At 33.9% G+C, this 27,279-nt stretch overlaps 1 protein-coding gene across 2 annotated transcripts in view; it reads right to left on the bottom strand.

The window, feature by feature from the left end:
* Nucleotides 1–27,279, bottom strand: part of ELP4 (elongator acetyltransferase complex subunit 4) — a 218,689-nt gene that overhangs the window by 155,857 nt on the left and 35,553 nt on the right. For both annotated transcript variants that reach the window (XM_019639465.1, XM_019639466.1), the window contains exons 4-5: nt 17,302–17,433; nt 9,955–10,094 (exon numbers count right to left, since the gene is read on the bottom strand). In XM_019639465.1, coding sequence (XP_019495010.1) covers nt 9,955–10,094; nt 17,302–17,433 — 272 coding nt within the window. The remainder of the gene's footprint in view (nt 1–9,954; nt 10,095–17,301; nt 17,434–27,279) is intronic.

Here is a 27,279-nt window from a genome sequence, read left to right as displayed (position 1 = left end):
AGCTTTTCAGGAGTAATCATAGATAATTAACACATAGTTAATGAACTGCTATGCCAAGTATACCTGAATCAATGTGCTCATCACCTGAGCTCATCTTCCATCAAACTTCTAATATTCTTCGAGTAAACTGCTAAAATAATATGAATTCAAAACTTGATCTTTTAAGACAAATGAAGACAAGTGAGTATAAACTCCACTTCATTTGTAAATAAAAGACAATAAAATACATGTATGAATTTAAGTCGACCTAAACTATTTCCCGCATGAATGTTAGTATTAATGTTACTATTTTAAAATATTTCACAAATGCTATAAAATATCTCCGAGAAAATTTAGTAACAGTGAAGAAAATCTGCTTTCACATTAGCTGAATTTAAGATATTTCGTAAGGACAACTTGTGTGCTACGGCTGTGGAGCATAGCTGGTTCATAGACACTGAAGGGTCTAATGCTGTAAAAAACTGTGGGTAACCTTAAAAACACAACATAATTTGCTTCACTGTGATCCTAAATAAATCACATAGCCAGAAGAAATGCCCTGAAGAAAGAAGGAAATAGAATTTGAAGCATACATGCAACATTAAAGAATACAAAAGTTAGTAAATGTAGCAGACGGCTTAGTGTACAAAAATCAATGGTAGGTTGTTCAGCAAAAACATATGCATGTCTCTGTAAATATTTTATTGAACCGTCACACCCAACCACGAAGTACCTATTTAACAAAAACAAAAAAGAAAACCAAGAGAAAAGAATCTGGTTCTGTGCAAAACAAATATGGCTCTGACTGAAGAATTTGGCAGTATAGCTTTTTCCATTTTTCAGTGTAAATACAATGGATTACATGAACACATTTTTCTATTTTCATGAGTGAGGAAATGCATCTATAAATAATGATATTCCATGAGGGCAATGGGATGTGACTGTTTCTTATCTTCATACACATTTGTCCCGGCCAGCTCAACTTTCAGAACACAGGGTTGCTGTTCGAACACAGCAGATTTAATTCCTATCTGGGTCAATTAGCTTTGCACAGGGGGTAAAATCTGCTCCAACATCCCAGATTATGAAATGAATTCCAGCCAACCATTTGACGAATGTCACTATGGGTTAAAGGAAGATGGATCAAGAATATATTCAGTGCCTTCTAATCCTAATCATGAACCTAAGACAATTATTATTTCATATATGAAAAAAGTTTTTAAAGCATTTTCCCTCTGCCCAAAGTTGTTCAATAAGAAAATCTGCTCTAAGTACTTGGTAGTAAATTTGCTATCTGAAGGCTTATCATTAAATATCACAGTCATAAATTACTTGTTAGTTTTTTTAATTGCCACCATGTATTCAACCAACAGGATCTGTTATTTATTTCATATTCTCACAGTCTGTTAAGATAACTATAGTAGATCTAAGAGTCTCTTCAAAGGTAAGGAGGTTTCTTTTGATATGAGAATGAAAATGAAAACATAAAGCTGATACATCTTAATCTCTTTCCTTATTTAACACTGACATAAATAATTCAATTACCAACAATGCTTAGAACTTTATAAGCAATAAAATAATTCCTCCAACTAATTAGATTTCTTGGAAAAATAACAAAATAGAATGGGGAAAAATCAATACATATGATTGAGAATATTCATTTTTGGATACATGAAATTACAGTATTTAAAAGTGAGCTACTGTAGTTTATATAGTATGGATATTAAAATACTTGTATTAGTCTCCATGACTTACATTTCCTTGTCAGCAATATTTATAATATATTTTTTTTTGTTGAAAATAAATATCTTCTACTGTCATCTAAATTTTTTGTTATTAAGTCCCTGTAATTTTGAGAACATTGCCTTTTTTTGTTGTTGTTCAGCAGTCTAATAACTCATCAAATAGGAGTTGGCAAAAAAGGAAACCCAGTTACAAATATCACTCTGGCTTCCTTATTATTTCCAAACCTTTAACAAAGGTTAGGTTATCACACTATTTATAATATGTTCCAAAGGCAGCACATTGCAAATAATGTAGGCTATTTTACATGATTTTCATAGTAAAATAATCTCTCTTGAGATTCCACAATGTGTTTAAAACTTTAACAGTACAAAGAATATGAAGACAATTAGAACTTTAATTTTCACCTTTAAAATATCAAGTATTAAAATTTTCTTTAGTTAAAAAAAATTGTTCCATGTGCATTATTCATGTGTCTGCTTACATGTTGTCTGACAGGAATTTATTTCATTATATTAATATACAAAACATGGACAAAAGGGGCGCAATGACACAAATGTATTCAATCTATCTACTGATGGAAAAGTTTAACATCTTTTAAAAAGATGATAGAAAAAAATATTGTGCCCATCAATATCAGCAAGAAGTCTAATGACATTTTGTGTCAGAAAAGTTTAATTTATATCAACAAATGGCACTGGTTTTCTTGTAAAAATTAATTTTATCATTCAGTCTCATTAAGAAAGATAAAAAATCTGCTGTAAGAAAAAGAACCTGATGTAGTATATCTAGAAAAGAAATCATGTAGATAATAAATAGATAATTACCTTTCATTTTCTCAAACAATGAACAAAGGAATACTTTCAAAAGTCTTAAAAGTGATCAAAGAATAAATATACCAACAACAACAAAAAAGCTTGGGTAACAGGAAAAAAGCTTTCATTTGTGAAAAGATAAATTACAAAAATAAAATAATGTATATACAAAATTAACTGTTTGATAAGTGAAAAGTTTACCCATAGGGTTTGTTTCTAACAAGACTACTTGAATTTGATTTCATTGACTGGTAAATTTCTAGTACAAAGTAAATACTCGAAACCTTTTGTATCACTGCTTACAATATTTGATCATTACCATAAACTTGATAAGTATAGTCATTATCTCCATTTTATGGCTGAGAAAATTAAGACCCATTAGAAGTTACGTGATTTACCCAAGGCTGTACAACAATTAAGTGACAATAAAACTCAAGTTTCATAACACTTCAAGTCACCTGGTCTTTGGCTAAACTAAGATAAAGCCTCACAGTGAAATCCAGACTCAATGAGAGGTCTGTGGGTTCAAATAAACTAATGTGGCTCAGATGAGGTTGAACATGGCTCCATTCAACATCAGTCAAATCAAGTATTTAGGTGTATAGTCTTAGGAAGATATTTCTCTTAGTTGTATTGATGAGACCTTCACCAATAGGCCTCACTTGTATTAACTTGGTACATGATGTACGAGTATGAAGAAAATTTAATATTAAAAAGTGTAGATTTACAAATATTTCGAGACACCAATATAGCACAGTGAAAAGTATGCTGAAGATCTGGGTTCTAGTTCTATTTACAGTAACAACTGTAGCTAAATGTGTGATATGAGGCAAATTCTTTAATTTTCCTGTACTGGGCTTCAAAATTTTCTCATCTTTAAACTGAAAGAATTGCACTAGGTAAACCCTGTTGTCCATTATGACTTAAAATTATATGGTTCAAGACTGATTTTTCTTTTTCTTTTCTAAGAATAATTTTTCTCAGTTAAATGATTCATTCCTGGGTTTAAAAAAATCATAACTTCTTGTGAATTTAAATATTGATTTAACTACTTGTAGAAAAACTTAGGAAGAGAAATTGTTATCACTACCAATTAGAATTAAAGTGAAGATGAAGCATTTTTGACATTATTATGCTGAGAAAACATGATTTGTATTACCAAAAATCTATTTACACATATATTTCCGGTATTCACCTATGACAAATAGTGAAATGTGCCTATAAGGCAACAGGCACAATATCAAATGTCTCCACGAGCTGTGTAAAATAGTTTGCTGAACTGCAGTTATGAGCATATACTTTGTATGTGACTATAAAGACTGTGAAGTCCATTCACAGGTAATTTTCAAGTTACAAATTCCATTACTATTACCCTGAAGGCTGTCATTTAGTGGTTTTTCTTTTCTGATGCTTTTCACCTAACAACATTGAGTTTGATTCTCTTCTCCATGGGTACTCAGTAACTAAGAGAAGAACATACAGAGACTAGGAATGGATTAGAGGAACCAAGGAGAGTACTGACCAGCACAGACCTCTAGGTCACAGTTGGGAAAATACAAAGGACATGATGCAGGAACTGTATGCATGGGCCAAACAATCCACCGTCTGACAGTGATACCACTTTCACAAAAAATAATTCAGTTCAACATGACTCTCTACAAATATGTCCTATATTACATATTATTATATTATATATGTTCTGTTTTGTAATCTGTTTTTTGATCTCCTCCGTTTGTATGCAAGGTATCCCGTTGTTTGGATGCAACATAATTTATTTCAACCAACCTGCACTGACAACTGTTAGGTTATTTCCAGATTTTCAGTATGTCACACAGTTATGATGATGACAACTTGTTAACTTGTAATAAAAGCTCCTTTGTTTACTGCAACAAACCTAGAGCTTAGCATAACACTAGGGTCATAAAAGGTACTCAGGTTCATAGAAGGTGTTCATATCAGAGAGGATGCTCAATAAATACTGTGGAATATATGTGTATGTTTAAGTACGTCAGTAATGGCACCGTACTAGTTCTAATGTCTGAAATCTAGACAGCATTCTTGATATTCCCTTTACCCTTTCTGCAATCCCAATAAGATCAAAAGGATCAGAGAGGTAGCTAGCAATGAGATTGGGTAAGGACATGGAGGGATTTGGGGCGTTATAGGATCTCTCTTAGAATGTAGGTTTATTATTCTGAGTGAGACTGGAAGTCATTGGAGGGTTTGAATCAGAGTAGTGATAAGAGCTGACTTACATTGTAAAATTGTACTGTCTAACAAGATAGCCATTAGTCACATACAGCTACTTACATTTAATTAAAATAAAAAAGAAATTCAGTGTCACATGTCATGCACTCATCATTAGCTGCATGTGGCTAGGGGCTGCTATATTGGACAGCACACACAGAAAATTTCCACCACTGCAGAATATTCTATTGGAAGGTGCTATGTTAAAAAAGTTCACTAGGGCTGTTTTGGAGAAAACCAGGAGCCACCAAGGAGCAAGAGGCAAAACTAATTAGGAAGTTATTCCAAGAGATCTGGCAAGAAATGTGGGTGACTTATGTTAGCATGGTAAAGGACATAAGAAGTGATCAGGTGGGCTGGCCGAGTGGCTCAGTTGGTTAAGAGCTTGCTCAAGAGTTTGAGCTCTGAGCAACAGCGGTTCGATTCCCGGCCCGAGCTGAGCTGCCACTGAGATGCCAACAGGTGGCAGGAAAGAAGTGATCAGGCTCTGGATATGTTGAAGATATAGTTGAAAGGATGTGCTGATAGAGTGGATGAAGACAGAGACAGAGAGAGAGAGAGAGAGGGGCAGAAGTCAGGGGTCAGAGATTACTTTATTGAAAGAAGAATAGAAATTTGAAAGGATATACATAAATAAGAGAGAGTATGGTATGGGGAAGATGGCTGGGCTTAGGAATATGGGAATAAGGTAGGAAACAATAAAACAAAAACCATGTATACCAATGAAGATAGTGTGCCAGGATGCTAGAATGATCAACTATTAATAAATTCTGCATCGCTGAAGACCCTTGAAGAACAGGAAGGCAAACATGTAAGCAAGTGGTTTCTCTTCATTGGTCAAAATGAGGTTAAGGATAATAGTTCTCACTATAAATTTTCAGATATTATCTTTTCACTTTAGTTTTATCGCCAGCAGATAAGCAAATAGGTAAAATTCTTTCTCACACTTACATCTTGCCTTTCCCCCAGCTCTGACGTTTGTATTAATATATCATTCACTATATCCTTTTAATAGTTTATAGCTAGTTCTATAACTTTATGACTTTTGTTCTGAACTTTTAGTCTTACCTAGAAGCTCCTCATGAGTGAATTTTCTGCTTGCAACTTCTGAATACGGTGGTTTGCTGCTTCTCAATCTAAGAGATCTATATTTTTGAAATAAAATATACTCTTACATGGCTATGTTTTGCTTATTGGTTTCATCCCACTAAATCTTTGTGCTAAGAGCAAGGAAACAGTTAATCTGACTTATTACCATACTTTTGGGCATTGGTCCACTAATTTACCAACTATCAACTTAATACCTGTGTCCTAGAGTCAGGGAATAAATACTGAAAGCATAGCCCTTTCCTCAATGATTTCCAATACTTGAGAGGGAAGAGGAGTATGTAGACAGGACAAATAATTACAGCGCAGTGTTAAATGTTCTGACAGAAACAGGAACAAATATAAGCAGGAATGCAGGGAGGCATAACTATGATTTGCCTGGGAAAATATGGCAGAAGGCTTATACAGAGTTTTCATTTAAGCCGGTAAGGAGACTTGGCAAGAGAAGAAAAATGGACTGATTTCTACAATATTTGTATTATTCCTATCCTCTTTCCACTGATTTTCTCTTGGAAAGATAGCTGCTTGTTTCAGAGTTCAGTTCATTCAACTTAATCAACACAAACTTTTAGCTAATATAAGAAACTACTAGCTACTGTTAGGGTAAATATTCATATCTAAAAATAAAATGTTGAATTTCAAAGAAACATATCAAAACACATTTATTCTATTTAGTATGAACTGTATGTGAACTCAATATTCAAGACCTGGCATATCTATAATAAAAAAAAGTAAGATTTTACAGTATAATATGTATATTAGTCAGGTTGGGCTCCCATAACAAAATACCACAGACTGGGTGGCTTACACAATAGGAATTTATTTTGTTGTAGTTCTAGAGACAAGAAGTCCAAGATCAAGGTGCTGGCGGGTTAATGTCTGGTGAGAGCTCCCCATTTGGGGAGCAGATAGACGGCGTGTGCTCACATGGCCCTCCTTGGGTGCGCATCCAAGAAGAGAGAGGAAGCTCAGTGTTTCTGCCTCTTTCTTAAGGACTCCAATCCTATCAGACCTGGAATCCTATCCTATTCCACCCTCATGACCTCGTATAACCCTAATTATCTTCCAAAGGCCCCATTTACAAAAACCATTACACTGGCAATTAGGGCTTTGACATAAGAATTTGGGACACACAAACATTCAGTCTGTAACAGTACCTTTAAGGACTATGTTAGTAAATTCATTAATAAGAAAGTTGAGATACCATCCATACCCTGAAGAATGAGGAATCTTTCTAGTGAGGAAAGAGAAGTGTGTTTGGGCATACTTGTTAGTAAAGCTTAATTCAAAACATGTCAAATTTAAAAAATCTTAGACTACAGAATTACCCTCAAAATCAATTTTTCTATCATTCTCTTGTGACTCAGATTATCTGATTTATGACAATAAAATATCAAAACAGAATCATCTGGATAATATCGCTGCAATACATCTCGGGTTTTTATACCTAGGCTTTAATTTGAAAGTTTAAACTGTATGTATGAACATTTTCTATAAGCAAGCCAACCAACAATTTCAAATTACCTTCCGTTTTTCTTACTGTTAAAAAAAAAAACTACATGTTTCAATAGTGCCTTTAGAAATTATGAAATTATATGTTATATCCTCCCATATGATAGTGGGATGATACAGTTATATCCTCTGGTCTTAATTATAGGAAGAGTATAGACAACTGTAAGGCTTAGCTTTATTGTTTTATAAATGAACCAGTAAAGTTCATTTTAGTGAAATGAGCACACGCTTTTCATAAATTAAAATAAATCTCACATGGTAAAGTACCCATTTTCGAAATTAATTTAATTACATGTTTAAAGTTTAATTACATTTAATTAAGCATTTAAGTTTAATATGAAATAAGTGAATTATCAGTTAACTACTATGAAATGAAATACTGCCTTGATAATTAAAATCTATAAATTTTCCTATTCTGTGCAAAACCCTAGTTCTCAAAAAGTATTCTGGAAAAATGTACCTTAAAGGCTATAGAACTAGACTGATCAAGGTGTCATTTTTCTGGCACCCAGTGTCGTGTGCTGTACAATGTACTGTAGCAGAAGTGGAGGCGGCCTGGTACAGAACACAGGGCAGAGGTTTTGGGGACTTGGGTTTGGGTGTCAGCTTAGTCACTTATAGTCTGCGATAGTGGGAAGCTACTTAGCATCTTTGACCTCAAGCTTCCTATAAAATTGGGATAATATTACTTTTCTGGGAGGGTTGTTGGGAGAATTAAATTAGATATCCTATGATCAAAAGCCTGGAACAGTGCCTGAGATGAAACAGTTATTCGACAAACGTTCATTTCCCCTCTCTTTAGTCGTTGAATGAATAAACAAAAACCTTATACTTTCTGACTTAAGAAAAGTTTTAGCCTTAAAATATTCACATTCTTTAACTACAAAATGTCTCACAAGACTATTTTTCATGTACTTACATCATACTTAATGTACATTTTACATTTTTTATTTCCCTAAGCACTCCATGAATGGAGGCAGTTTAGTATCTCTGCTAAAACACATTTCTGAGTTGGAGAGAACTGACTTAGGGTCTGGTTCCATCATTTACTATTTAGGAAATCATTGAAGTTATTTTGACCTATTTCCCAAGCCTGTATGTACATGTATGTCTGGTTCAGTGAATAGCAAAAATTAGGTACTAGTATGATCAATATAATAATTCAAACTTAATTAAAAAAATTAGTGATGTAGGTACAAGTGGTATTACCCTCTCCCCCCCTCCTCAATTTTTCACAGGAAGATATTTATTTTCACTGAATTTAAGGGATTTGCCCAAGGTTAACAATAGGACGGGCTCAATATCAGAACGAAGATTTTAAAATATGTCTTTGTCAGCACTCTTTCCTCCAGAACACAGGAAGGTAAAGAAGATGAAGGACATGAAAATCTTTTGAAGCAGTAAAGCAAAAAGAAAAAGAGAGCTTCTGACTTGGGTTAATCCCGGCTCTATCGTTTAATAGTTGAGCCTCAGATGAATTACTTCTGTGAATTTCTGTATCTTCTTCTGGAAAATGGGAATATTTACTTTTATGGGATAGATAACAAAGGTAGAGTACCTAACAGGGCGACTGGCGCATAGCAGTCAGTCATTAACAGCAGCTACTGATACTAAGGACACATCAAAGCACCACTGAGAGAAAGCCATACGAAGACTGTTTTCTTGAAACAGATTTAATAAAAATAAACAGGATAGTGTTCACTAAATTCTTAGGTAATACTTCAAAAAAATATAGATTTTTAAGTCACTTCAGTTCACAACTTCCTGTCTATGAAATCTGTTTAATAAGTCATCTCACTTTGAAAATAACGTCTTTACAGTGCAAAAGAAAGAAAACAGAGGTAACAACATATTCTGTAATGACTTTCCCTTGATCCAACTGCAATAAGAATTGAAATGAAATATTCTTAACACTTTTATAAATTATTCAATGTCAAGTATTGTAATTTTCAGAGTTTTATCTTAAAGTTAGCACTTAAACATGTGTTGGCTCAATACTTAAACTCTTCATTGTAAAACTCAAACCCTAAGTTCTCATAAGCCATCTAAAAATATACAGGTGGCTTTATTTACAGCATAACTAGAAATAGAAAAGCCATAATAAATAAAATATTGGAAAACTTGTACTTGTTTACTTTCTGAAAGAGCATTTAATGAAAAACATGGAGAAATAGCATTACTTCATACCATTATCACTGCTATTGTTATCAAGGAATAATATTTAGATATCTTTTTGCATTTATGGCTGAAAGACCCTGATTTAGAACTATTTCACATTTTCTTGAAAATAAAAACAGCAGGTATTGTAGATTTGGTATCTGGACTTTTTAAGTTGCAAATTAAGAGTAATAGCATGTCCAACAGTTACAAGATCAGAAAAAGAAGAAAACCAAGTATAATGTAATATAAAACATGCACAATTAAGGTTACGTATTATGTAGAAACTAACATTTATCATTAGAACATGTACTTTTGATATTCATTCTTTCAAAGAATGTAGTAAAAAGGCATTCTATTAACCTTTGAAGTCAGAAGTGGGTCATTGACTTACCACGGTTCTACGTTAAGAGTTGAAGATATTTTTTTTGGAAGAAAAAATCCATGCCACTTTGAAGCTTCAATTAATTCTTGTGGCATCTTTTTTGATGCATCATAATAGTGACCAAATCTTGAAGATGATACTGGTCCAGCCTGTTAAAAAAACCCAATATTCTTAGTTTAAAAAATAGTTTTTTAAAAATTATAATTTATTTGATCTGCACTCAGCAAAACACAAATATTTATGCATTTTTAATGTAATAAGGAAGAGCTGATATACACAGGCATTAAATTTCAAAGAAGCATACATTCAAAGAAATTTAATATACATAAGTCTTAATTAGTTTTTTAAAAATTCCAGGTTTTAATGACAAATTAAATAGGTAGTAGCTAAGAACCATTGAAAAGTTAAGCCAAATGAATTTAATAGTGAGGGGCCCAAAAGACACTAGCTATTTAAATATATTAAACTGAACACCATTTTAAAACTAAATTCTCACAAGACAGTCTGTATATATATATATATATACATATATATATATATATATTCAACATTTCTTACAAACTTAATATTAAATTTATAGTACAAACTGTACTAGGGTATTCCAGATGGGAACAAAGCACTTGATAAAGTGGGAGAATATATCTAAGCTACATTAGACAAATCAGAAATCTGGCATAATCATTAGTTCATTGATAATTCCTCTTTTGTGCCCTCCACTAACAATTTCTCCAACAAACTGTCTTTCTCTTAAGAAACTCTAACAACTCCTGATGCTGAATTTATTTGCATAGGATAGTAATATCCTAATAATATAACATTATTCTGATATTGCTTTGAATGAACTCTGGGCTGATTTCTTTCATTCAGCACATTAGAAATAGATATACACTGCTATCCAAAGTTGAACTATTATTGTACTAACAGATTGCACCTGGCAGTGGTTTCTAATAAAATCTCTGACCTAAATTTACATTATTTCAACTGTCCTGAATGCTACAAAACAGACAAGTTTCAGAACATTCAACAAAACTAGATAATCTCTGCAGAAATTGAAGAACTATACATGGTAGGTTCTTATTTTACTAAGAAATTGACAACTTTATAATTTAGATTAAAAAATAAACATTTGCTTGACACTAGATATTTGCATTTTTAAGACTTTAAGGATTCATATTCTTAAATTAAATGCCTATAAACATCAAATTATACAGTAATGTAGAATAAAAAAATGTAAACCTAATAAAAACAGTATTCTCAGATTCAGAGTCTGTTGGTTTGACTTTTATTTTCTAAATAAAATGATTGTTCATCTCTCTATAAGGTACTATTTATTTATATTAATGAAAGAGACCTATTAATTGGCTTAATCTATACAATACAATATAGAGAAGTATGGTTCCCAAAAGATGATTTATCTATTTACAATGAAAGTATCCACCAAAAAATTATGTGATGTTAAAATTTATTTTTTCAAAATAGGGTGTAAAGTTTTAAAATGTAAAGTTATTAGTCTAAAGCAATTTAAACAAGGTCTGTTCTTTGGCCTATAATCTATTCTTTATCCGGATTATAGTTCAGAATGTTTTTACTGCAATCTCTGCTAGAGCTCATCTTTTTATTGTGTAACTCCAAGCCCCCTTAATGTTTTAGAAAGGCCTTGACTAACTGAACTTTGATCTGATGTCTTCATTGAGAAAAACACCAGGTTGCCCATTTCAGATGCAAATCCCTCTAAGGCCCAATAGAATTTAGTAAAGACAGCAAAAAAGAAGAAACAAGAAGTTTCCAGGATCCTCTTTGAGAATCCTGGGGCACACTGGTGTCCTTAATCCACACTGCTGCATGGATTAAGGTAGGTGATAACCTTTCCTGATTCAAAAGAATAAGCAGAGTGCCTACAAACTGGGTGGAGACTAGGATTTGGTAATAATAAAACACCATGCAATAAAAGCTTGGTCTGTGTCAGAAGCCTCTGAAAGGGCCTCAATGTACCACATTCCCAGGCCTAGTAGGGAAGCTTGCAAAAGCCTACCTGAATCAAATAAGCATGAATAATCTATTTTAGCAGACTGGCCATGGGGAGAGAGAAAGAAAGACAGACTTTCCACTTCTTTTAAGTTTGAGTTAATAAATTTATTAGTGGACTGAAGGTTCTTGAAGTCCTGTGCGCTCAGAGAAATACGTTAAATTGTCAAAAAGCGAAGTATGCTTTTTAAGCTGCCGGTTTCTATTAATGTTTCTAATTATAATATTCATGTGATAGAAATCTTAGATTTGGGATGAATCAAGGCAGAAAATCGATTTCATGCTGTGACAGTTTATATACAGAAAACAGATAATTCATTAAAATGTAAAAATTAATTTAGAAGATTTTATTACAATTGTTACTAATCTTTTTAGAAATTAAGATTAGATATGGCAACTAAAATATTCACAAAGTAGACATTAAAAAGTTTTTAATTATGAAAAACCTTACTCCTTCAATAAAAAATGAAAATGAAAAATACTCTTCAAGGAAAAAACAATTTTCTAAGTTTTTTCTACCCAAGAGACCTGTCATTAACATATAATCAGATTTTTGAAGTGCTGTGAAATCTTTTGAGGCCTAGAATTATAAAACAAAGACAAAATATTTCCTCTAAAAAAGATAACTAAATGCTTTAAACCTAATAATAATAATACTCCATGAAAAACTGTCAACTGCACACCCAAAAAAGATGCATTTAAAAAATTCAAACTATCATTAATAACTAGTCAGTTTAATAAGAACATCTTGCTTTAGTTTTAAATTATAAAAACTTGTATTTCACATTCATAAACTACCCATTAACTTTGTTAACTGTGGAAAAGAGTAAATTGTAATGGTTTGGTAAAAATTTACTGTTGCTAAAGGAAAATAAACTTTGATGCGGAGGCCTGGAAGAATAATCTCCCACCTACAGTATGTTAGGAAGAAAATAATTTCAGAGAAAAGCTGCACCATAAATAGTCTAAATAAGACAGTTTCTTATGATTATCATTTCTTTTTTCTTGGTATGGCATAACAGAAAGCAAGAACCCAAGTGGGAACTGAACCATTTTGAGCCTCAGTTCAATCACCAGATATTAGAGCTAATAATAAATATTTCATTAGGCTGTTGTGAGAATCTAATGCAGTACTGGCTATGAACATTCTGTAAATTGTAAAGCACTATGTAAATATTATTATTATTATTGTGTCAAGATCCAATAGAGAATCAGAAGTTTTATCACTATCCTTTGTAATTACATTTCCTTATTGAAAAAATGATATTTGTTGCCATTGACAACATGCACACATCCATCACAGGATTGCTGTGGCTGAACCAATAAGATGGAAAACCAAAGTGTAATGAGGATTGAACATAATAAAGATCTAATACACTGTCATGAATTGCTGGAGCCATTGTAGGCCTTGGTAGTAGAGCTCTACAATGCTGAAGAAATGAAGTCTCAGCATATGCTGCAGGCTAGCCATTCCTGGGAGGAAGAGAAAATAGGACTTGATGATTGGACAGGAAAGAAGAGGACAGGTGCATCTAGGAGAGAATTGAAATCACAGGACGAGGAAGGGGGCCTTTTAAAAACGACCCCTCAAACTGGAAGAGGCGTTGCTTTATGCTTTGCTGTGCTAGTGTTTCTGATTTAGTGTGTATATGCTTATCCTTTTGGCATTCCCTAAATGGGAATATGACTACACTCTTAGGACCTCACGACAACTTATACTAAAAAGCATTTCTGATAATTGACACAGCTAGTTTTGGATTACTTGCCTAATCTTTACTCATAATAGTGTTGACTATATTTTGACCCAAGCAAAATACAGAAAACCCAGGTTTGTGTCATTGCTGTTCTTAAACTGATAATGGCAAAGTAAGGTCTGGATTAATAACATAGATGATGATGATGAGTGTTCACCATTGTCTATCAGCCTTGGCAAATCACCATATGTAAAATGTCTGTGACAGCCAAATACACATGCTGGTGACATTTCAAAGAAAAGTGAAGAAGCCAGAAGATGATTCTATTTTCTAAACTTGACAGAACTCACTTGTAAATACCAGTAAACTTAAGTTTGACCATTGACTATAAATTCAAAATAAACTGTTATTTCATTTGTATTAATTAATGCAACTGAACTCGGTTTCACATTTAATTCACACACCATATAATTCATCCGCGTATGTACTACTCAACAAGTAACTATTGAGTACCCGCTATATGCCAGTGGAACAAAATAGTCAAAGTCCCTTTTCTCATTTAGTCACATTCTGGTAGAGACAGATGCTGTGTTTAACCTGCTAGGTGATGATGATAAGTGCCCTGAAGAAAAATAAGGCAGTGAAAGATGATAGAGTAGTTGTATTTTATATGGAATGACAAAGGAGGACATTCCTGATAAAGTGATATTTTAGCGGAGACTTGAAGAAAAGGGGAAAGTAAGTCATTTGGGGAAGACCATTGTAAGAGCACAGTTTTTAAAACAGCTGTGAACCTTGAAAACTGAGCACTGGGTTTATATGTTAATATGTAACCTCTGAGACGTTTACTCCCATAGATAATTAAAATAACTGTGGGCACACAAAATTGAAAGGGGAGAATGGAATAAGGACTGCTCATTTATATGTAAAGGGGGACAAGAATAGCATCTGTAGTTATAAAAAGAAAAAATGAATTTTAAAGAAATAAAGAACTTTCCAACTTTAAACAGATTTTATAACAAGAGATAAGAAAAACGGCTGCAAGTTTCACTCATTTGCATTTTCACTGACAATTTCACTTGAAGAATGCTAACAACCAATGAAAAGACCAAAACCTAGCTGAGGAAAGAGTAAAAATAAAGGAAATGGAAGACACAAGGACTTATATAATCTAAAACAGGATTGTATATTGTCTTTACCAAAAAAAGCCACATTTAACTTAGAGCTTATGTTTTTGGTAACTCCTTCAGAACACACCAGTAGAAAATTTAGAATACAGTCACTCTTTACAAAAAGAGTCACTGTTAAGCCCAGTTACTTAAGTGAATATGCCAAATGAAAGATATAAATTCTTTGCCATTAGGGTTTCATGTGCGAGTTCTGCATTCTTTGTTATAAACTCTGTCACTCAACTCCCATTTTCCTAAACAGAATAACTATACTTATTCCGACGCCTTGTACCCAGATCTCAGGCACATCCAACCTAGGCTATGCCTGCAACAACTACTGATTACACAGAGCTTCCTTTTATTTTTTTAATACAAATGTATGGCATTCTACCATACACACATACCAGTGTTTATTTAACTAGTTGCTTACTGATGGATAGTTACTTCCAATCATTTACTATTATAAAATATGCTAAATAAATAGCTCATATATAGTGTTTTATTTTACATCTGAGTAAATATATTCATCATGTAAACTTCCAAAAGGATTAAACGGTATATGTTTTGGTAATTCTGAAGGATACTACCAAATTAAACTTCACAGAAGTTGTATCTACTTAAATTTCCACCAGCAAAGTATGAGGCTCCTAGTCTCCTCCATCCTTGCTAATTTAGTGTCTTACCAAAGATCTGAGATTATTGACAGTCTAATATGAAAAAATGGCAGGTCGGTGTAGTTTTGATTTGTATTTGTCTTATTGTAACTGAAATTGGGCATCTATTTTTGTATGTTTAACAGCCATCTGGATTTCCTTTTCATATTTTTGCCCATTTAAAAAATTCAATAGGTAGACTATTCCTTATTCATTTTAGAAGTCCTTCATACATGAAAATTTATTTTTTATTCTATTATAGGAGTTGTAAATATCCTCTCTCCAGTTTGTAGTTTGTTCATAGTCATTTAAATCACCGCTTAAAAATCATATTATTCAAACACCTTTCCCATCTAAATTAGAACAATTTACCACTGCTTAATACGTATCTATTACAACATATTTTATATTTGGTACACAGCTGATGCTTAATCAATATCTGCTGAGTGAATGGATAAATACATTTATCACTCACTAAATATTTATTGAGTACAACATGGGCATTAACATCGGTGTTAGAGATACAGAGAAAATAAAATAAGCTGTCTGCCTTCACAGAATTAATTCTGTCTGGTGGAAAAGAGTTATCCTAACAATTATAAAACAACATATAGAAATACTTTAAAATACATGAAGTGCTATGAAAACAAAAATAAAAAACTAGATAATTATGTGTGGAAAGCTGTGAGAGGTAGTAACGTTTGCACCTGGAGAAGGATGAGTTGGTGAATAAGAAAGTGAAAAGCATGATCAGCAGAAATACAAGCAATTCGTGAGGAGCAATTCTCACAGGATGGGAGGATACAGTGTTTTACATCCACTCACAGGGAGGAGACTAAAAGGGTAGGTTTGTATTAAATTGTAGAGATCTCGTATACAATCTTGAGAAGTTTATATTTCATATTGCAGCATTACAATGGCAAACAGGTTTCATCTCATGTACCACTAACTCTCATTAACTGGTGTGATCACCCAGAACACTCTACAGAGAATTCTAAGGCTGTGTCTAAGCTTGGCAGGAGAGTACTGTGACTGACAGTCAGCCATGCATTTAGAAGGAGGTAGTGGAAAGAGGAAACCAAACTGGGCATTTGCAGCTAAGCAGTGTTGTAATCATATTTCTGCCCTTGGGAAAGGTAACCCTGCTGTCAACGTGGCAGACTAGAGAAGGGTGGACTATGGGAATTTCTCTCTTGCTTCCAGTGTGATAATGTCTGGTAAGACATGAGAGTGTTCTGAAAAATGAATGAAGCAAACAAACGAACAAGGGAGCTAATAAATGAACAGAGCCTTCACCAGGAGCAGAGTTCACGAGCTTTAGTGGGCGGACTTACTGACATCTGTTCTGACCTCTCAGAAAATTTCCCTGAACTGCCTGTCTCTTAGTCAATCCTGGATAGGTCTGGTTACCAGATACCTGAGTTTCAAAGTATAATGGTTGAAAATGTGTAGGAGTAAAAATACTAATTACAAAGAACAACCACTTATATTGACTATTTAGAGGTAACTGAGCTGGACAGAAATGGCTTTGTTAGTTTACTTACTCTGGCTCGCAGCTCTAGAATAAAAGATTCTATATGGAGATTATGGAAAAAATGAAATAATCTATTTTGGCAAAAAACAAAACAATTTGCTATAATATTATTTTTAAGAAAATATCATCTTGATTAAATCCTCTAGAAATGAAGCATCTGGTCATTTAAATAAATATACATTGTATTAGATTTAAAGAACAACATGTCTGCAGTAAGAGATTCCATAAAACGAAAACAAATACATTTGCAAATTTTAGAAATAGTTTGTGTGTTGACTTGCCTCCATCTTGGGTAATAACTGATAACGCCATGCTATTTTCATCTTAATGTTAGATTCTGGTGTTTTATGATTATATACGTCTTCATCAAATTTTTTTTTACAATTATCATCAAGTAATGGTGCAGGAAGTTCCTATGAAAACAGAATGATACATTATTGAGCATGTGTGGTAAAAACTATGACAATTTTCTTAAGTAATAATATTAGTGATACTAGAACTTTCCAATGTATTAAAATTGATGCTTTAAAATTGGTTCAAGCATAAAGTCATGACTAATAGACATTTAAAACAGAGAAAAGGGGTAAATATAATAAATGTGCAGTTTAAATTTCTGGCAATGAACTAGAATTTAAAAAAAATATTCAAATTTTTACACTAACAAAAATCAACTGCTATGGCAACAAGAGGCTGTGCTCATATTTAAAACTTATACACTTAAAGCAAAGTCTAAAATTAGCATTTATATATTACATGTAATTATTGTTATGTTTCCACAAGGGAAAAATAAAGAATGTGCGCAATCTGTTTACTGGTTTGTAATTCTAGAATTCAAAAAACTCATTCACCGAAATAATGAGTGAATGAGAACTAAGAATAAAAACATTTATTTTGCCCATATCAAACATTAGTTTTGCACCTGCAAGCTTATGCCTCTTCTTTTAACAATAAAAACGAATTTAAAATCTGATTAAATGAAGAGACAAGGCATTCCAATTTTACATTTTCTTGTTTGGAAGCTTACCTATTGAGTGACTACAAAAAACATGAGAAACATTTTTTTTTGGTAAAAAGTACTATAGGAATAATGCAAAGAGAAAAGTATATAAGTTTCTTAGAGAAGGGAAGCACATGCAATAATTGTATTTTTTATTAGCCAGAATCATAAAGATAACGTGAGGCATTGGATTAGTAAACATAATTTTGTGCTATGTCATTAACAGTATAAATTTCAACTTTGACTTTTCAAGATCTAATTTATTTATGCTTAGAATCATGTCAACTAATCAGGTGGAAAATACATTAACCGTCATATATTTTAATCATCTCCTAAAAGACCTCCAAAAAGATTTTGCATTTTAATTTATGCTAGTTTTAGAAACCAGTTATATCATTTAAGTTCTGAATCCATCATTCCTAGAAAACTACTAGTATCTTACAAAATATAAATTTAAAATTTTAAAAATAAGTTTATTTTTCCAATGCAAATAAATATTTATGAGGCATATAGTACAATACAGCATAATGTTTATGAGTTTGAATTTTGCAACCAGATTGTTTGGGTCCAAATCTTGATTTTATACACTAGTTGCTTTGTCTGTGGTTACGCTGACCACCTATTGGACCTCTTTATGTCTCCATTTATCATCTGAAAAATGGAGAAAAAAAATATTCACTTCATTGGGTGGTTGCTGTAAGGAATAAATGAATTAAAAATGTAAAATGCAGAGAATGACACCTGCTGCACGTTAAGCACTCAACAAAAACCTGTACTGAACAACTCTTATTCTGGTTGCAGACAAGACAATTAACTTACGATATTGTGAGTATTCCACATTTAATCATATTTCAAAAATAAGATTTTCATGGCTGTACATTATTATATCCTACAGCTTAATTAAAATTAAGTTTATCATTTCCCAACTGTTGGACCTTTAGGTTGTTTGCAGTCCAAGAATGCTACAATAAACATTGTTGTTAATCACATAAATCCTTTGCATCTGAAATTATTTTTTATGAGCTAAATAAACACATAGAAAAGAATGAAGAATAATATAATAAACACCCACGTTTTTACCACTTGACTTTAACAAATCTCAACAACTGGCATACTTGAAAAACCATCCAGTAATTTCAGCAAGCAAGGAGCAACATGCTTGTGCAAAAACAGGAAAATTGGTAGAAAATCTTTAAAAGGAGCAGTAAAGCCCCCAGGTCCTCTATTTTCCCCTAAGAGCCTGGATACTACTCCTCCCCCACTGTGCAAGAGAAACAGAGAGGTCAAATCAGACAAACTTTGGAAGTGGGAGCACTGTGGAGGGCAGGGGTGAGACAGGGGAAGCATTGAAAGTCTTCAGGCAGCAGGGTGAGACAACTTCCTCTTCCCACACACACAGACACAGTTGGCTCCCACTGCTAGGCTCTCAGAGGCCAGAAGCCATCCCTAAACAGAACAGGCAGGAGATTAGGCGATTATAGGGGATTCCTCCCTGGGGAAGTGGACAACATTAAGAGAAAAGACCTTTAGAGAGACACCACTAGATAAGTTTACAATACAGACCACAAGTTATGTGTCCACATACTCAGCATTTCCAATTTGTTTTCCAGTCCCTTGCTCTTCAATATCAAAGGACAGCCAAGAATCCTCAGATATTTGAGAAAAGCATCGAATATGGAATGCAAAGACCAAAACGAACAAGCAGGAAACAGGAACCATGCCAGAAACAGATAAAAACTTCAAAAAGAATAAAAAGCAATATTTACTATATGAGATGGTGTATAAAAAAATATTTCAGTAAAAGTAAACAATCAGAAAAAAATCTGAGTTTCTAGAAATTAAAAATATAATAGCAGATTTAAAAATAATTGACCAGAAGCACTGGAAGATCAAGTTGGTCAAGTCTCTCAGAATAAAAGAACAATAATGATGATAATGACAGGCAATGATAATGAAAAAAAATCATAGTAGCTAACATGTTTTAAAGTGCTTTTCAACTGCCAGGCACTATTCTAAGCCCTTTACACAATTAACAAATTTAAACTTTAAAATAGTCTTAAGAAGCACTATTATTAAACCCATTTTATAGATGAAGACATTGAAGTACAAAGGTTTATTAACTTGTTGAAATTCTTTATTATTCAGTCTCTTAACCATTATACTGTACTGCCTCTTAAAGAGATAGAAAATGAGAGAAGAAAGTATTTAGAGGATTAGTCCAGTATGTTGACTAATCAAAGAAATCATCTAAGAGAAATTTCCAGAACTGAAAAACAGAATTTAGATTTAAAATCCTACTGAGTACTCAAACTATAAATGAAAATAGACATATACCAATGCCTATAATTTTAACATTTCAGGACAAGAGGGAAAAAAGAAAATCTCTGAGAAGCTTCCATGGGTTGGGCGGAACAACAGACCAGGAATATGAATGTCAAATTTTGTTAACAGCAACATGGGACTTTTTGGAGAGAAAGTTATTTCCAGCCTAGTATTCTGTGTTTAATCAAATTAATGTTAAAAATGAAGGTAGGATTAAGACATTTTCAGACATACGAAGTTTAAAAATCTCTACCACCTCACACTTATCCTCTATCTCCGCTCACTCTAAGTTATTAAAGATGTGCTCCACCAGGAGCAGGGGCAGGGCAATTGTTACAATGATGAAGGCAAGAGCCAGAATAACAACTGTGCAGACTGCCTAGAGAACAAGCAATGGATTTGGAGTAGGAGGACGGAGGATTCTAGGGAGAGGATGCTTAAACACATTAAGAGCCATCTACAAGCCAGTCCTACTCAGGAAATAAACAGGCTTGATCTTAGACTTCCAAGATTCCAAAACGGTAAAAAAATAAATTTTTGTTGTTCAAGCCACCCAGTTTATGGTATTTTGTTATAGCAGCTTAAGCTGACCAAGACAGATTTTGGTACCAAAACCAAAAAGGAAACAAAAAATCCCCCCACATATAGTTGTAACAAATACCTAAATATGTGGAAGTGGCTTTGGAATTGGATAATGGGTAGAGCCTGGAAGAGTTTTGATATGCAAGTTAGAAATATACATGGTAAGGGCAATTCTGGTGGAGTTGAAGGTAGAAATAAGGAACATGCTATTGGAAACTGGAGGAAAGGCAATCCTTGTTATAAAGTGGCAAAGAGCTTGGCAGAACTGTGTTCTAGTGTTTGTGGAAGGTAGTGCTTGGGAGCAATGAAATTGGATTTTTAGCTGAGGAGATTTCTAAGCAAAGTTTTGAAGGAGTGGCTTGGTTCCTCCTTACTGCTTATAGTAAAATGCAAAAGGGGAGAAATGAATTAACGAAGGAATTGTTAAGCAAAACAGAATCAGAAATTATTTGGAAAAATTTCAGTCTATCCATATGGCAAAAAATGAAAGCACTTGTTAACTGAGGAGAATGAGGGTATGGCTGAACAATCATTTGACAAAGAGATGATGAGTGTGACACATGGACTTAATCAGCCATCTCAGCACAAGCAAGACTAGAGATGGAATTATAACAGCAGAGGTACTACTGGTGTAGTTCGAACTAAAGGGAACAGACAAGGAAGGATGGAATTAGGAAGGCTATTGAACTTCTTGGATGTTATAGGACTTGCCATTGAGCAATTTAGCTTCAAAATGAGCTAACCTGCAAGAAAAGGGAAGAAGGACTCCACTTGTGATTCAGCGATCAGCAGAGCTGCCATTCCTACCACAGGCCCCGAGTACACAGGCACAGGAGGCAAGGCTGCCTCCATCTTGTTTTCAAAGGGCGGGACTCAGCAGAGCCATGTAGGCGGTGCTCTGCCCAGCCAAGGGGCATGATGCTCACCCACGGAGGGCCTAGAAGGCAGAGCGTTGGGCGGAAGAAATTTATTCATGCAACTTATGACCTAATGGAACTTGCCCTGCTACATTTTGGACTTGCCATCACATCTTCCTGATTTCTCCCTTTTGGAATGGGAATGTCTATCCTCGGCCTGTCCTACTATTGTATTTGGAAGCACATAACTTGTCTTGTTTAACAGACTCACAGGTTCACAGGTGGAGTGGAATTTTGCCTGAGGACAGATCATACCTCAAGTCTCATCCATATCTGGTTTAGATGATTAATTAGATGAGACTTTAGAGTTGGTGATGAAATAAGTTAAGACTTTTGGAGCTACTAAGTTGGAAAAAATGCATTTTGCATATGAGAAGGACATGAATTTTGGGGGGGGTCACAGTCAATCCGTACATGGTTTCTGGCACAGGCGTTCAGGGAATGTTTGATGGAGAAAGAAAGATGGCTAGCAAATTTCTATTTCTAATCATTCCCCAATTTCTGGGCCTAGATGTTTAACTGCCTTCTGGATATATTCTGTCCACATTCTACCTGAATGTTCAACTGCATGTCAAACTCAAAGTGTACTAAATCGGGTTATCATCTTTCATTCTTCTTTCTCTTCTTCTCACAGCTCCTCCTCCTCTTTACTTTCTCTACAGTTAATTTCTCATTCATGCAAGGCTAGTTAATTCCCTTTCCTGGCTCCTGGCAGGATGTATCCATAGCACTCTCAGTTAACTCTTTAAATAACTCACAAGAAAGAAATTTGACTACCCTTTGAACTTTATTTCACACTATTCTCTAACAAAGTAGACAATATGTGCTTACTCAGAAAGTCCTGAGATTTCTAGCTCCAAGTTTTTTGTTTTTTTTTTTAGCTGAGCCATCCTGTCACCTGTTGGCAGCTCAGTGGAGCTCAGCTCAGGCCGGGAATCGAACCACTGTTGCTCAGAGCTCGCACTCTTGAGCAAGCTCTTAACCAACTGAGCCACTCGGCCAGCCCTCCCAAGTCTATAACTATTGCTGTTTCCTTGGCTTAAAGTAGTAACTTGTACATTTGGATATCCAATAAATATTTACTTGATAGAAATAAAAGTAGAATTCATCTTAGCAGGGATTACAAACTAATTCATTACAAACACAATTTTCATTGACATAACAGTACCATGAACAAAAGGGAATGCGTTCATGACAATATAGTGAGGGCATAACGAGTAGCCATAGATTAATGAATTTTAAGAGAGTAATACAAGTTATTAAAAACAAAGAAAAGAGGGAAAAAATAGGGAAGAAAAAAGAACAATTCTAGCAAATCTTTTCATATAAACTGACAAGCTGAATCTAAAATTTATATGAAAATGTAAAAGCCCATAATAATAAAAACAAGTTTGCAAAAGAAGAAAGTTGGAGAACTTAAAAATACCTGATTTCAAGACATTTTAAAAATAGAAAAATGAAGTCCATGTAAGATAGATATATGGTTCAATGGAAGAGAAAAGCAAGTTGAGAAAAACACCCATATTTTTAATGGATTTTCTGCAAAGGTGCCAAAGCAGTTCAATAGGAAAAGGCTAACAAATTCTCAGAAAACAACAAAGGAGAAAATCTTAGTGGCTTTGGGGATACTCCATTGGTCAGCAAACCATGGCCTGTAGGTCAAATCCAACCAGCTACCTGTTTTGTAAATAAATTTTTATTGGAACACAGCCATGCCCATTTGCTTAGGAAGGGTCTGTGGCTGCTTTAGCGCTATAATAGTAGAATTGAGTAGTTGCAACAAAAACCATATAGCCTACAAAGCCAAAAATATTTACTATCTAGCCATTTAAAGTACGTTTGCTGGCACCTGGGTTATTCAATATTTCTTAAATACAACAAAAACATAGCATGAAATATACAATAAAAACCTGAGACAAAAGTAAAAAATAATGCTTTCAAAAGACACTGTGGAGACAACAAAGAGGCATGCCACAAACTGGGGTAAAATATTTGCCGAACATCTATCTGATAGAGGACTTGTATACAGAATATAAAAAGAACACTTACAACTCAATAATAAAAACACAAACAATCCAATAAAAAATTGACAAGAGTTGAACAGACACTTCACCAAAAGATATATGGATGGCAAATAAACACATGAAAAGATGTTCAACATCATTAGTGAGTAGGAAAATGCTATTTAAACCCGCAATGAGATATCACTACATGTGCACTAAAATTGTTAAAATAAAATTTTAAAAATGATGACTGCAAATGTTTAAAAGGAAACAGGCACCTGGAATTCTTAGATACTGCTAATGGGAATGCAAAATTGTATAGCTGCTTCAGAAAAGATTTTGGAAATTTCTTTAAAAATCGAACATTCACTTCAGTATGACCCAGGAATTCTCCTTCTGGGTCTTTACCCATGAAAAATTAAACTATATGCCCATACAAAGACATGTGCGTGGATGTTCAAAGCAACTTCATTAAATAGCCACAGTGGAAACAACTCAAATGTCCATCAATTACTGAATGGCTAGTAAAGGCAGTAAAAGGAAGAAACTCTACTGATACACATAGGAACAGGGTTAATCTAAAAAGCATTGTGTTAAGTGAAAGAAGCCAGATACAAAATACTATAGACTGCATGATTCCATATAAGTATATGGAATTCTAGAAAAGGCGAAGCATAGAGATTGTAAACAGATTAGAGGCTGCCAGGGACCAAGAGGTAGTCAGAAGAGAGTGACTGCAAACAGGTACATTTCGGAGGGTATGGAAACATGTTATGATTTTGGTTGGTAGTTACACACCTGAACATTTACTAGAACTAATTGAATTGTACATAACATTGGTAAATTTTTTATAAATATATATATTAACAAAGCAAATGAGAAAAACCATATGCATAAAACAAAATTGGCGTATTACATATAGCTATACATATGCATATTTTTGTATAGAAGTATTCACACCAATCTCCTAACAGCAGTTAACTTATTTATTTTTTTAAATTTTTTTTTAGATTTTTATTGGGGAATTGGGGAATGGGAACAGTGCTGGGGAATTGGGGGAAGGGGAACAGACAAGTTGCTGTCCTTTTGTTCTTCAGTCTAGTTGTGGAGGACGTTTTCACTGGCCCAAGTTGGCACCATCATCGTGCTCTTCCCTGGTGAGGTGGATCAGTTGCCGGCTTCTAGACAGTCGCTCACAGCGGCTGCTGGCCGCTCATGCTGGCTGCTGGCTACACATGGTGGCCCATGGCAACCCTCTGCAGCCTACGCCGTCGCCAGCGACTCACGGCAGCCCAGCTCCAGGTTGAGCTGTTGTTCAGCATCTTAGCTGTAGAGGGCAGTGTCACTAGCCCTCATTTGTGGGATCCGAATTGGGGCCCTCTGGCATCCCAAGCCAGCTCTTAAGCAATGCACCACTCGGCTGGCCCAGCAGTTAACTTCTTTAAAGGTGGGAGGAGGATGAGTGGAATTTGGGCCATGTGACTTTGTGATGTCGTGATACATAGGAACAAGAATATACACTGTTTATGAATTACTTACATAATCAAAACAATTTAAAAATCAAAGAAACAATAGAAAAAATTTTTATGGAGCTGATGAGATAGTTTTTCAAATTGAAAAGATATACTAAGAATTCAGTGGCTGAAAGGAAAAAAGGCCCATAAAAACATTAATGTGCCCTTTCACAATTCCAGGGATAAAGGTAAAAGCCTAAAAGCTTTAAAAGGGGAGGAAAATATACTGCTTACAAATGAAAATGAAATAAATTAGTATCAGATACCTCTGCAACCCTGAAAGTTAGAAGATCAATGTCTTCTAAGTATGACATTGAACCTAGAATTCTCCATCCAGGAAAATTATCTATTAAGTGTAAGTACAAAATACAGGCACTTTAAAAAAAAAGCATAGTGTTTCAAAAGCTTACTATCACAAAACTTTTTTGAAGAAATTATTTGAAGCTATAATTCAGAAGTGTAAAAATGGAATCAAGAAAGGAGGTAGAAAGTGTAAAAATAAAAAACTGGTTAACACCTCAGTAATAAAATGAAGATAAATATGTATATACAATATATCACATTTTCTTTATCCATCCATTGATAGACACTTATGTTGCTTCCATGTCTTGGCTATTGTAAAGAATGCTGCAGTGAACATGAGAGCACAGGTATCTTTTTGAGATAGAGATTTCATTTCTTTTAGATATATATCCAGAGATAGAATTGCTAGATCATATGGTAGTTCTCTTTGTAATATTTTGAGGAACCTCCATATTGTTTTCCATATGGCTGCACAAATTTACATTCCCACCAACAGCGTACCAGGGTTCCCTTTTCTCCACATCCTCGCCAACTTTTGTCTCTTGTCTTTTTGGTGACAGCCATTCTCACATGTGTGTAATATAAAATTACTGTTTTATTTTCTGGATGATAGAAGATATAGCGGGAGCGCCTATACACATTTTAATACATGTTATCTTAAAATGTGTATACATTTTTTTGGCACCCTCTATATATAATAAATTTTTATCCCAATATGGTGTAGATTATTGTTATTATGCTAGTAATTTACACAGTTAAGACCTATATGAATACTTGGTTGCTCTTCAGTACTTTTATCATTCTTTTAGCCAGAAATGTGAACAAAAATAACAGATAGTAAAAATTTGGTCCACACAAAGTAAGAATCATCAGTAGTGTGAATTAGAGAACTTGATCCTAAGGCAACAGTGTCAGATCATCCTATATAATTCTCTGACCAAAAAAAAAATATCCATTATATGAAAATTCTGTCTTAATGGTTTCAGTTCTACTATTCAGAACTCAAGTGAAAATGAATGATTTAAAGATGTATCAAGAAATGATATTTTGGGAAAAAAGAAATATTCTGGTATTTTTGTTTTCTAATAGTCAGAAATTTATTATGTAAGTTTGTATTCAGTATGTTATGATATTTGTAAGCCCTAGGATTTCTGAAGTATGCAATCAATTACTCTGCTCACTGTGACTTACTGGCCCTATCAGAGGTTATCACGGCTATAATCCCTACCATTTGTTGCAATGTCTGTAACTAATCAAATTAAAATTTGATCAGTGTTTTGATAAAATCTCTATTTTTAGCATTCTCTACAAATAAGCTCCTTAATATTCAACTATTACAGCTGTCAATCACAGATCTGGGTTTCCCCTCATACTTTTGAAAAACCCCAGTCTTTGATATCTAACCCAGGGGACCAATAGAACACATCGTGTGGTTGTTATAGCCTTGTTTCCTAAAATAAAGAATATCAGATCATCGGTTCTTTCCTGCAGTGTGGTGCTTACAGTTTCCATATATTGCATTGTCAGAAAAGTCATGACGCATTTTGTCTATGTTTTTCAAAGGTCATTTATTTATATAAAGAACAAAGATCAATCAATGATATATTGCCCGTTTTGTTCG

The sequence above is a fragment of the Hipposideros armiger genome, unplaced genomic scaffold (genome assembly GCF_001890085.2).
Source record: "Hipposideros armiger isolate ML-2016 unplaced genomic scaffold, ASM189008v1 scaffold_44, whole genome shotgun sequence".
NCBI classification, from domain to species: Eukaryota; Metazoa; Chordata; class Mammalia; order Chiroptera; family Hipposideridae; genus Hipposideros; species Hipposideros armiger.
Note: the sequence above shows the minus strand (reverse complement) of the source record. Positions and strands in the feature narration are given on the sequence as shown.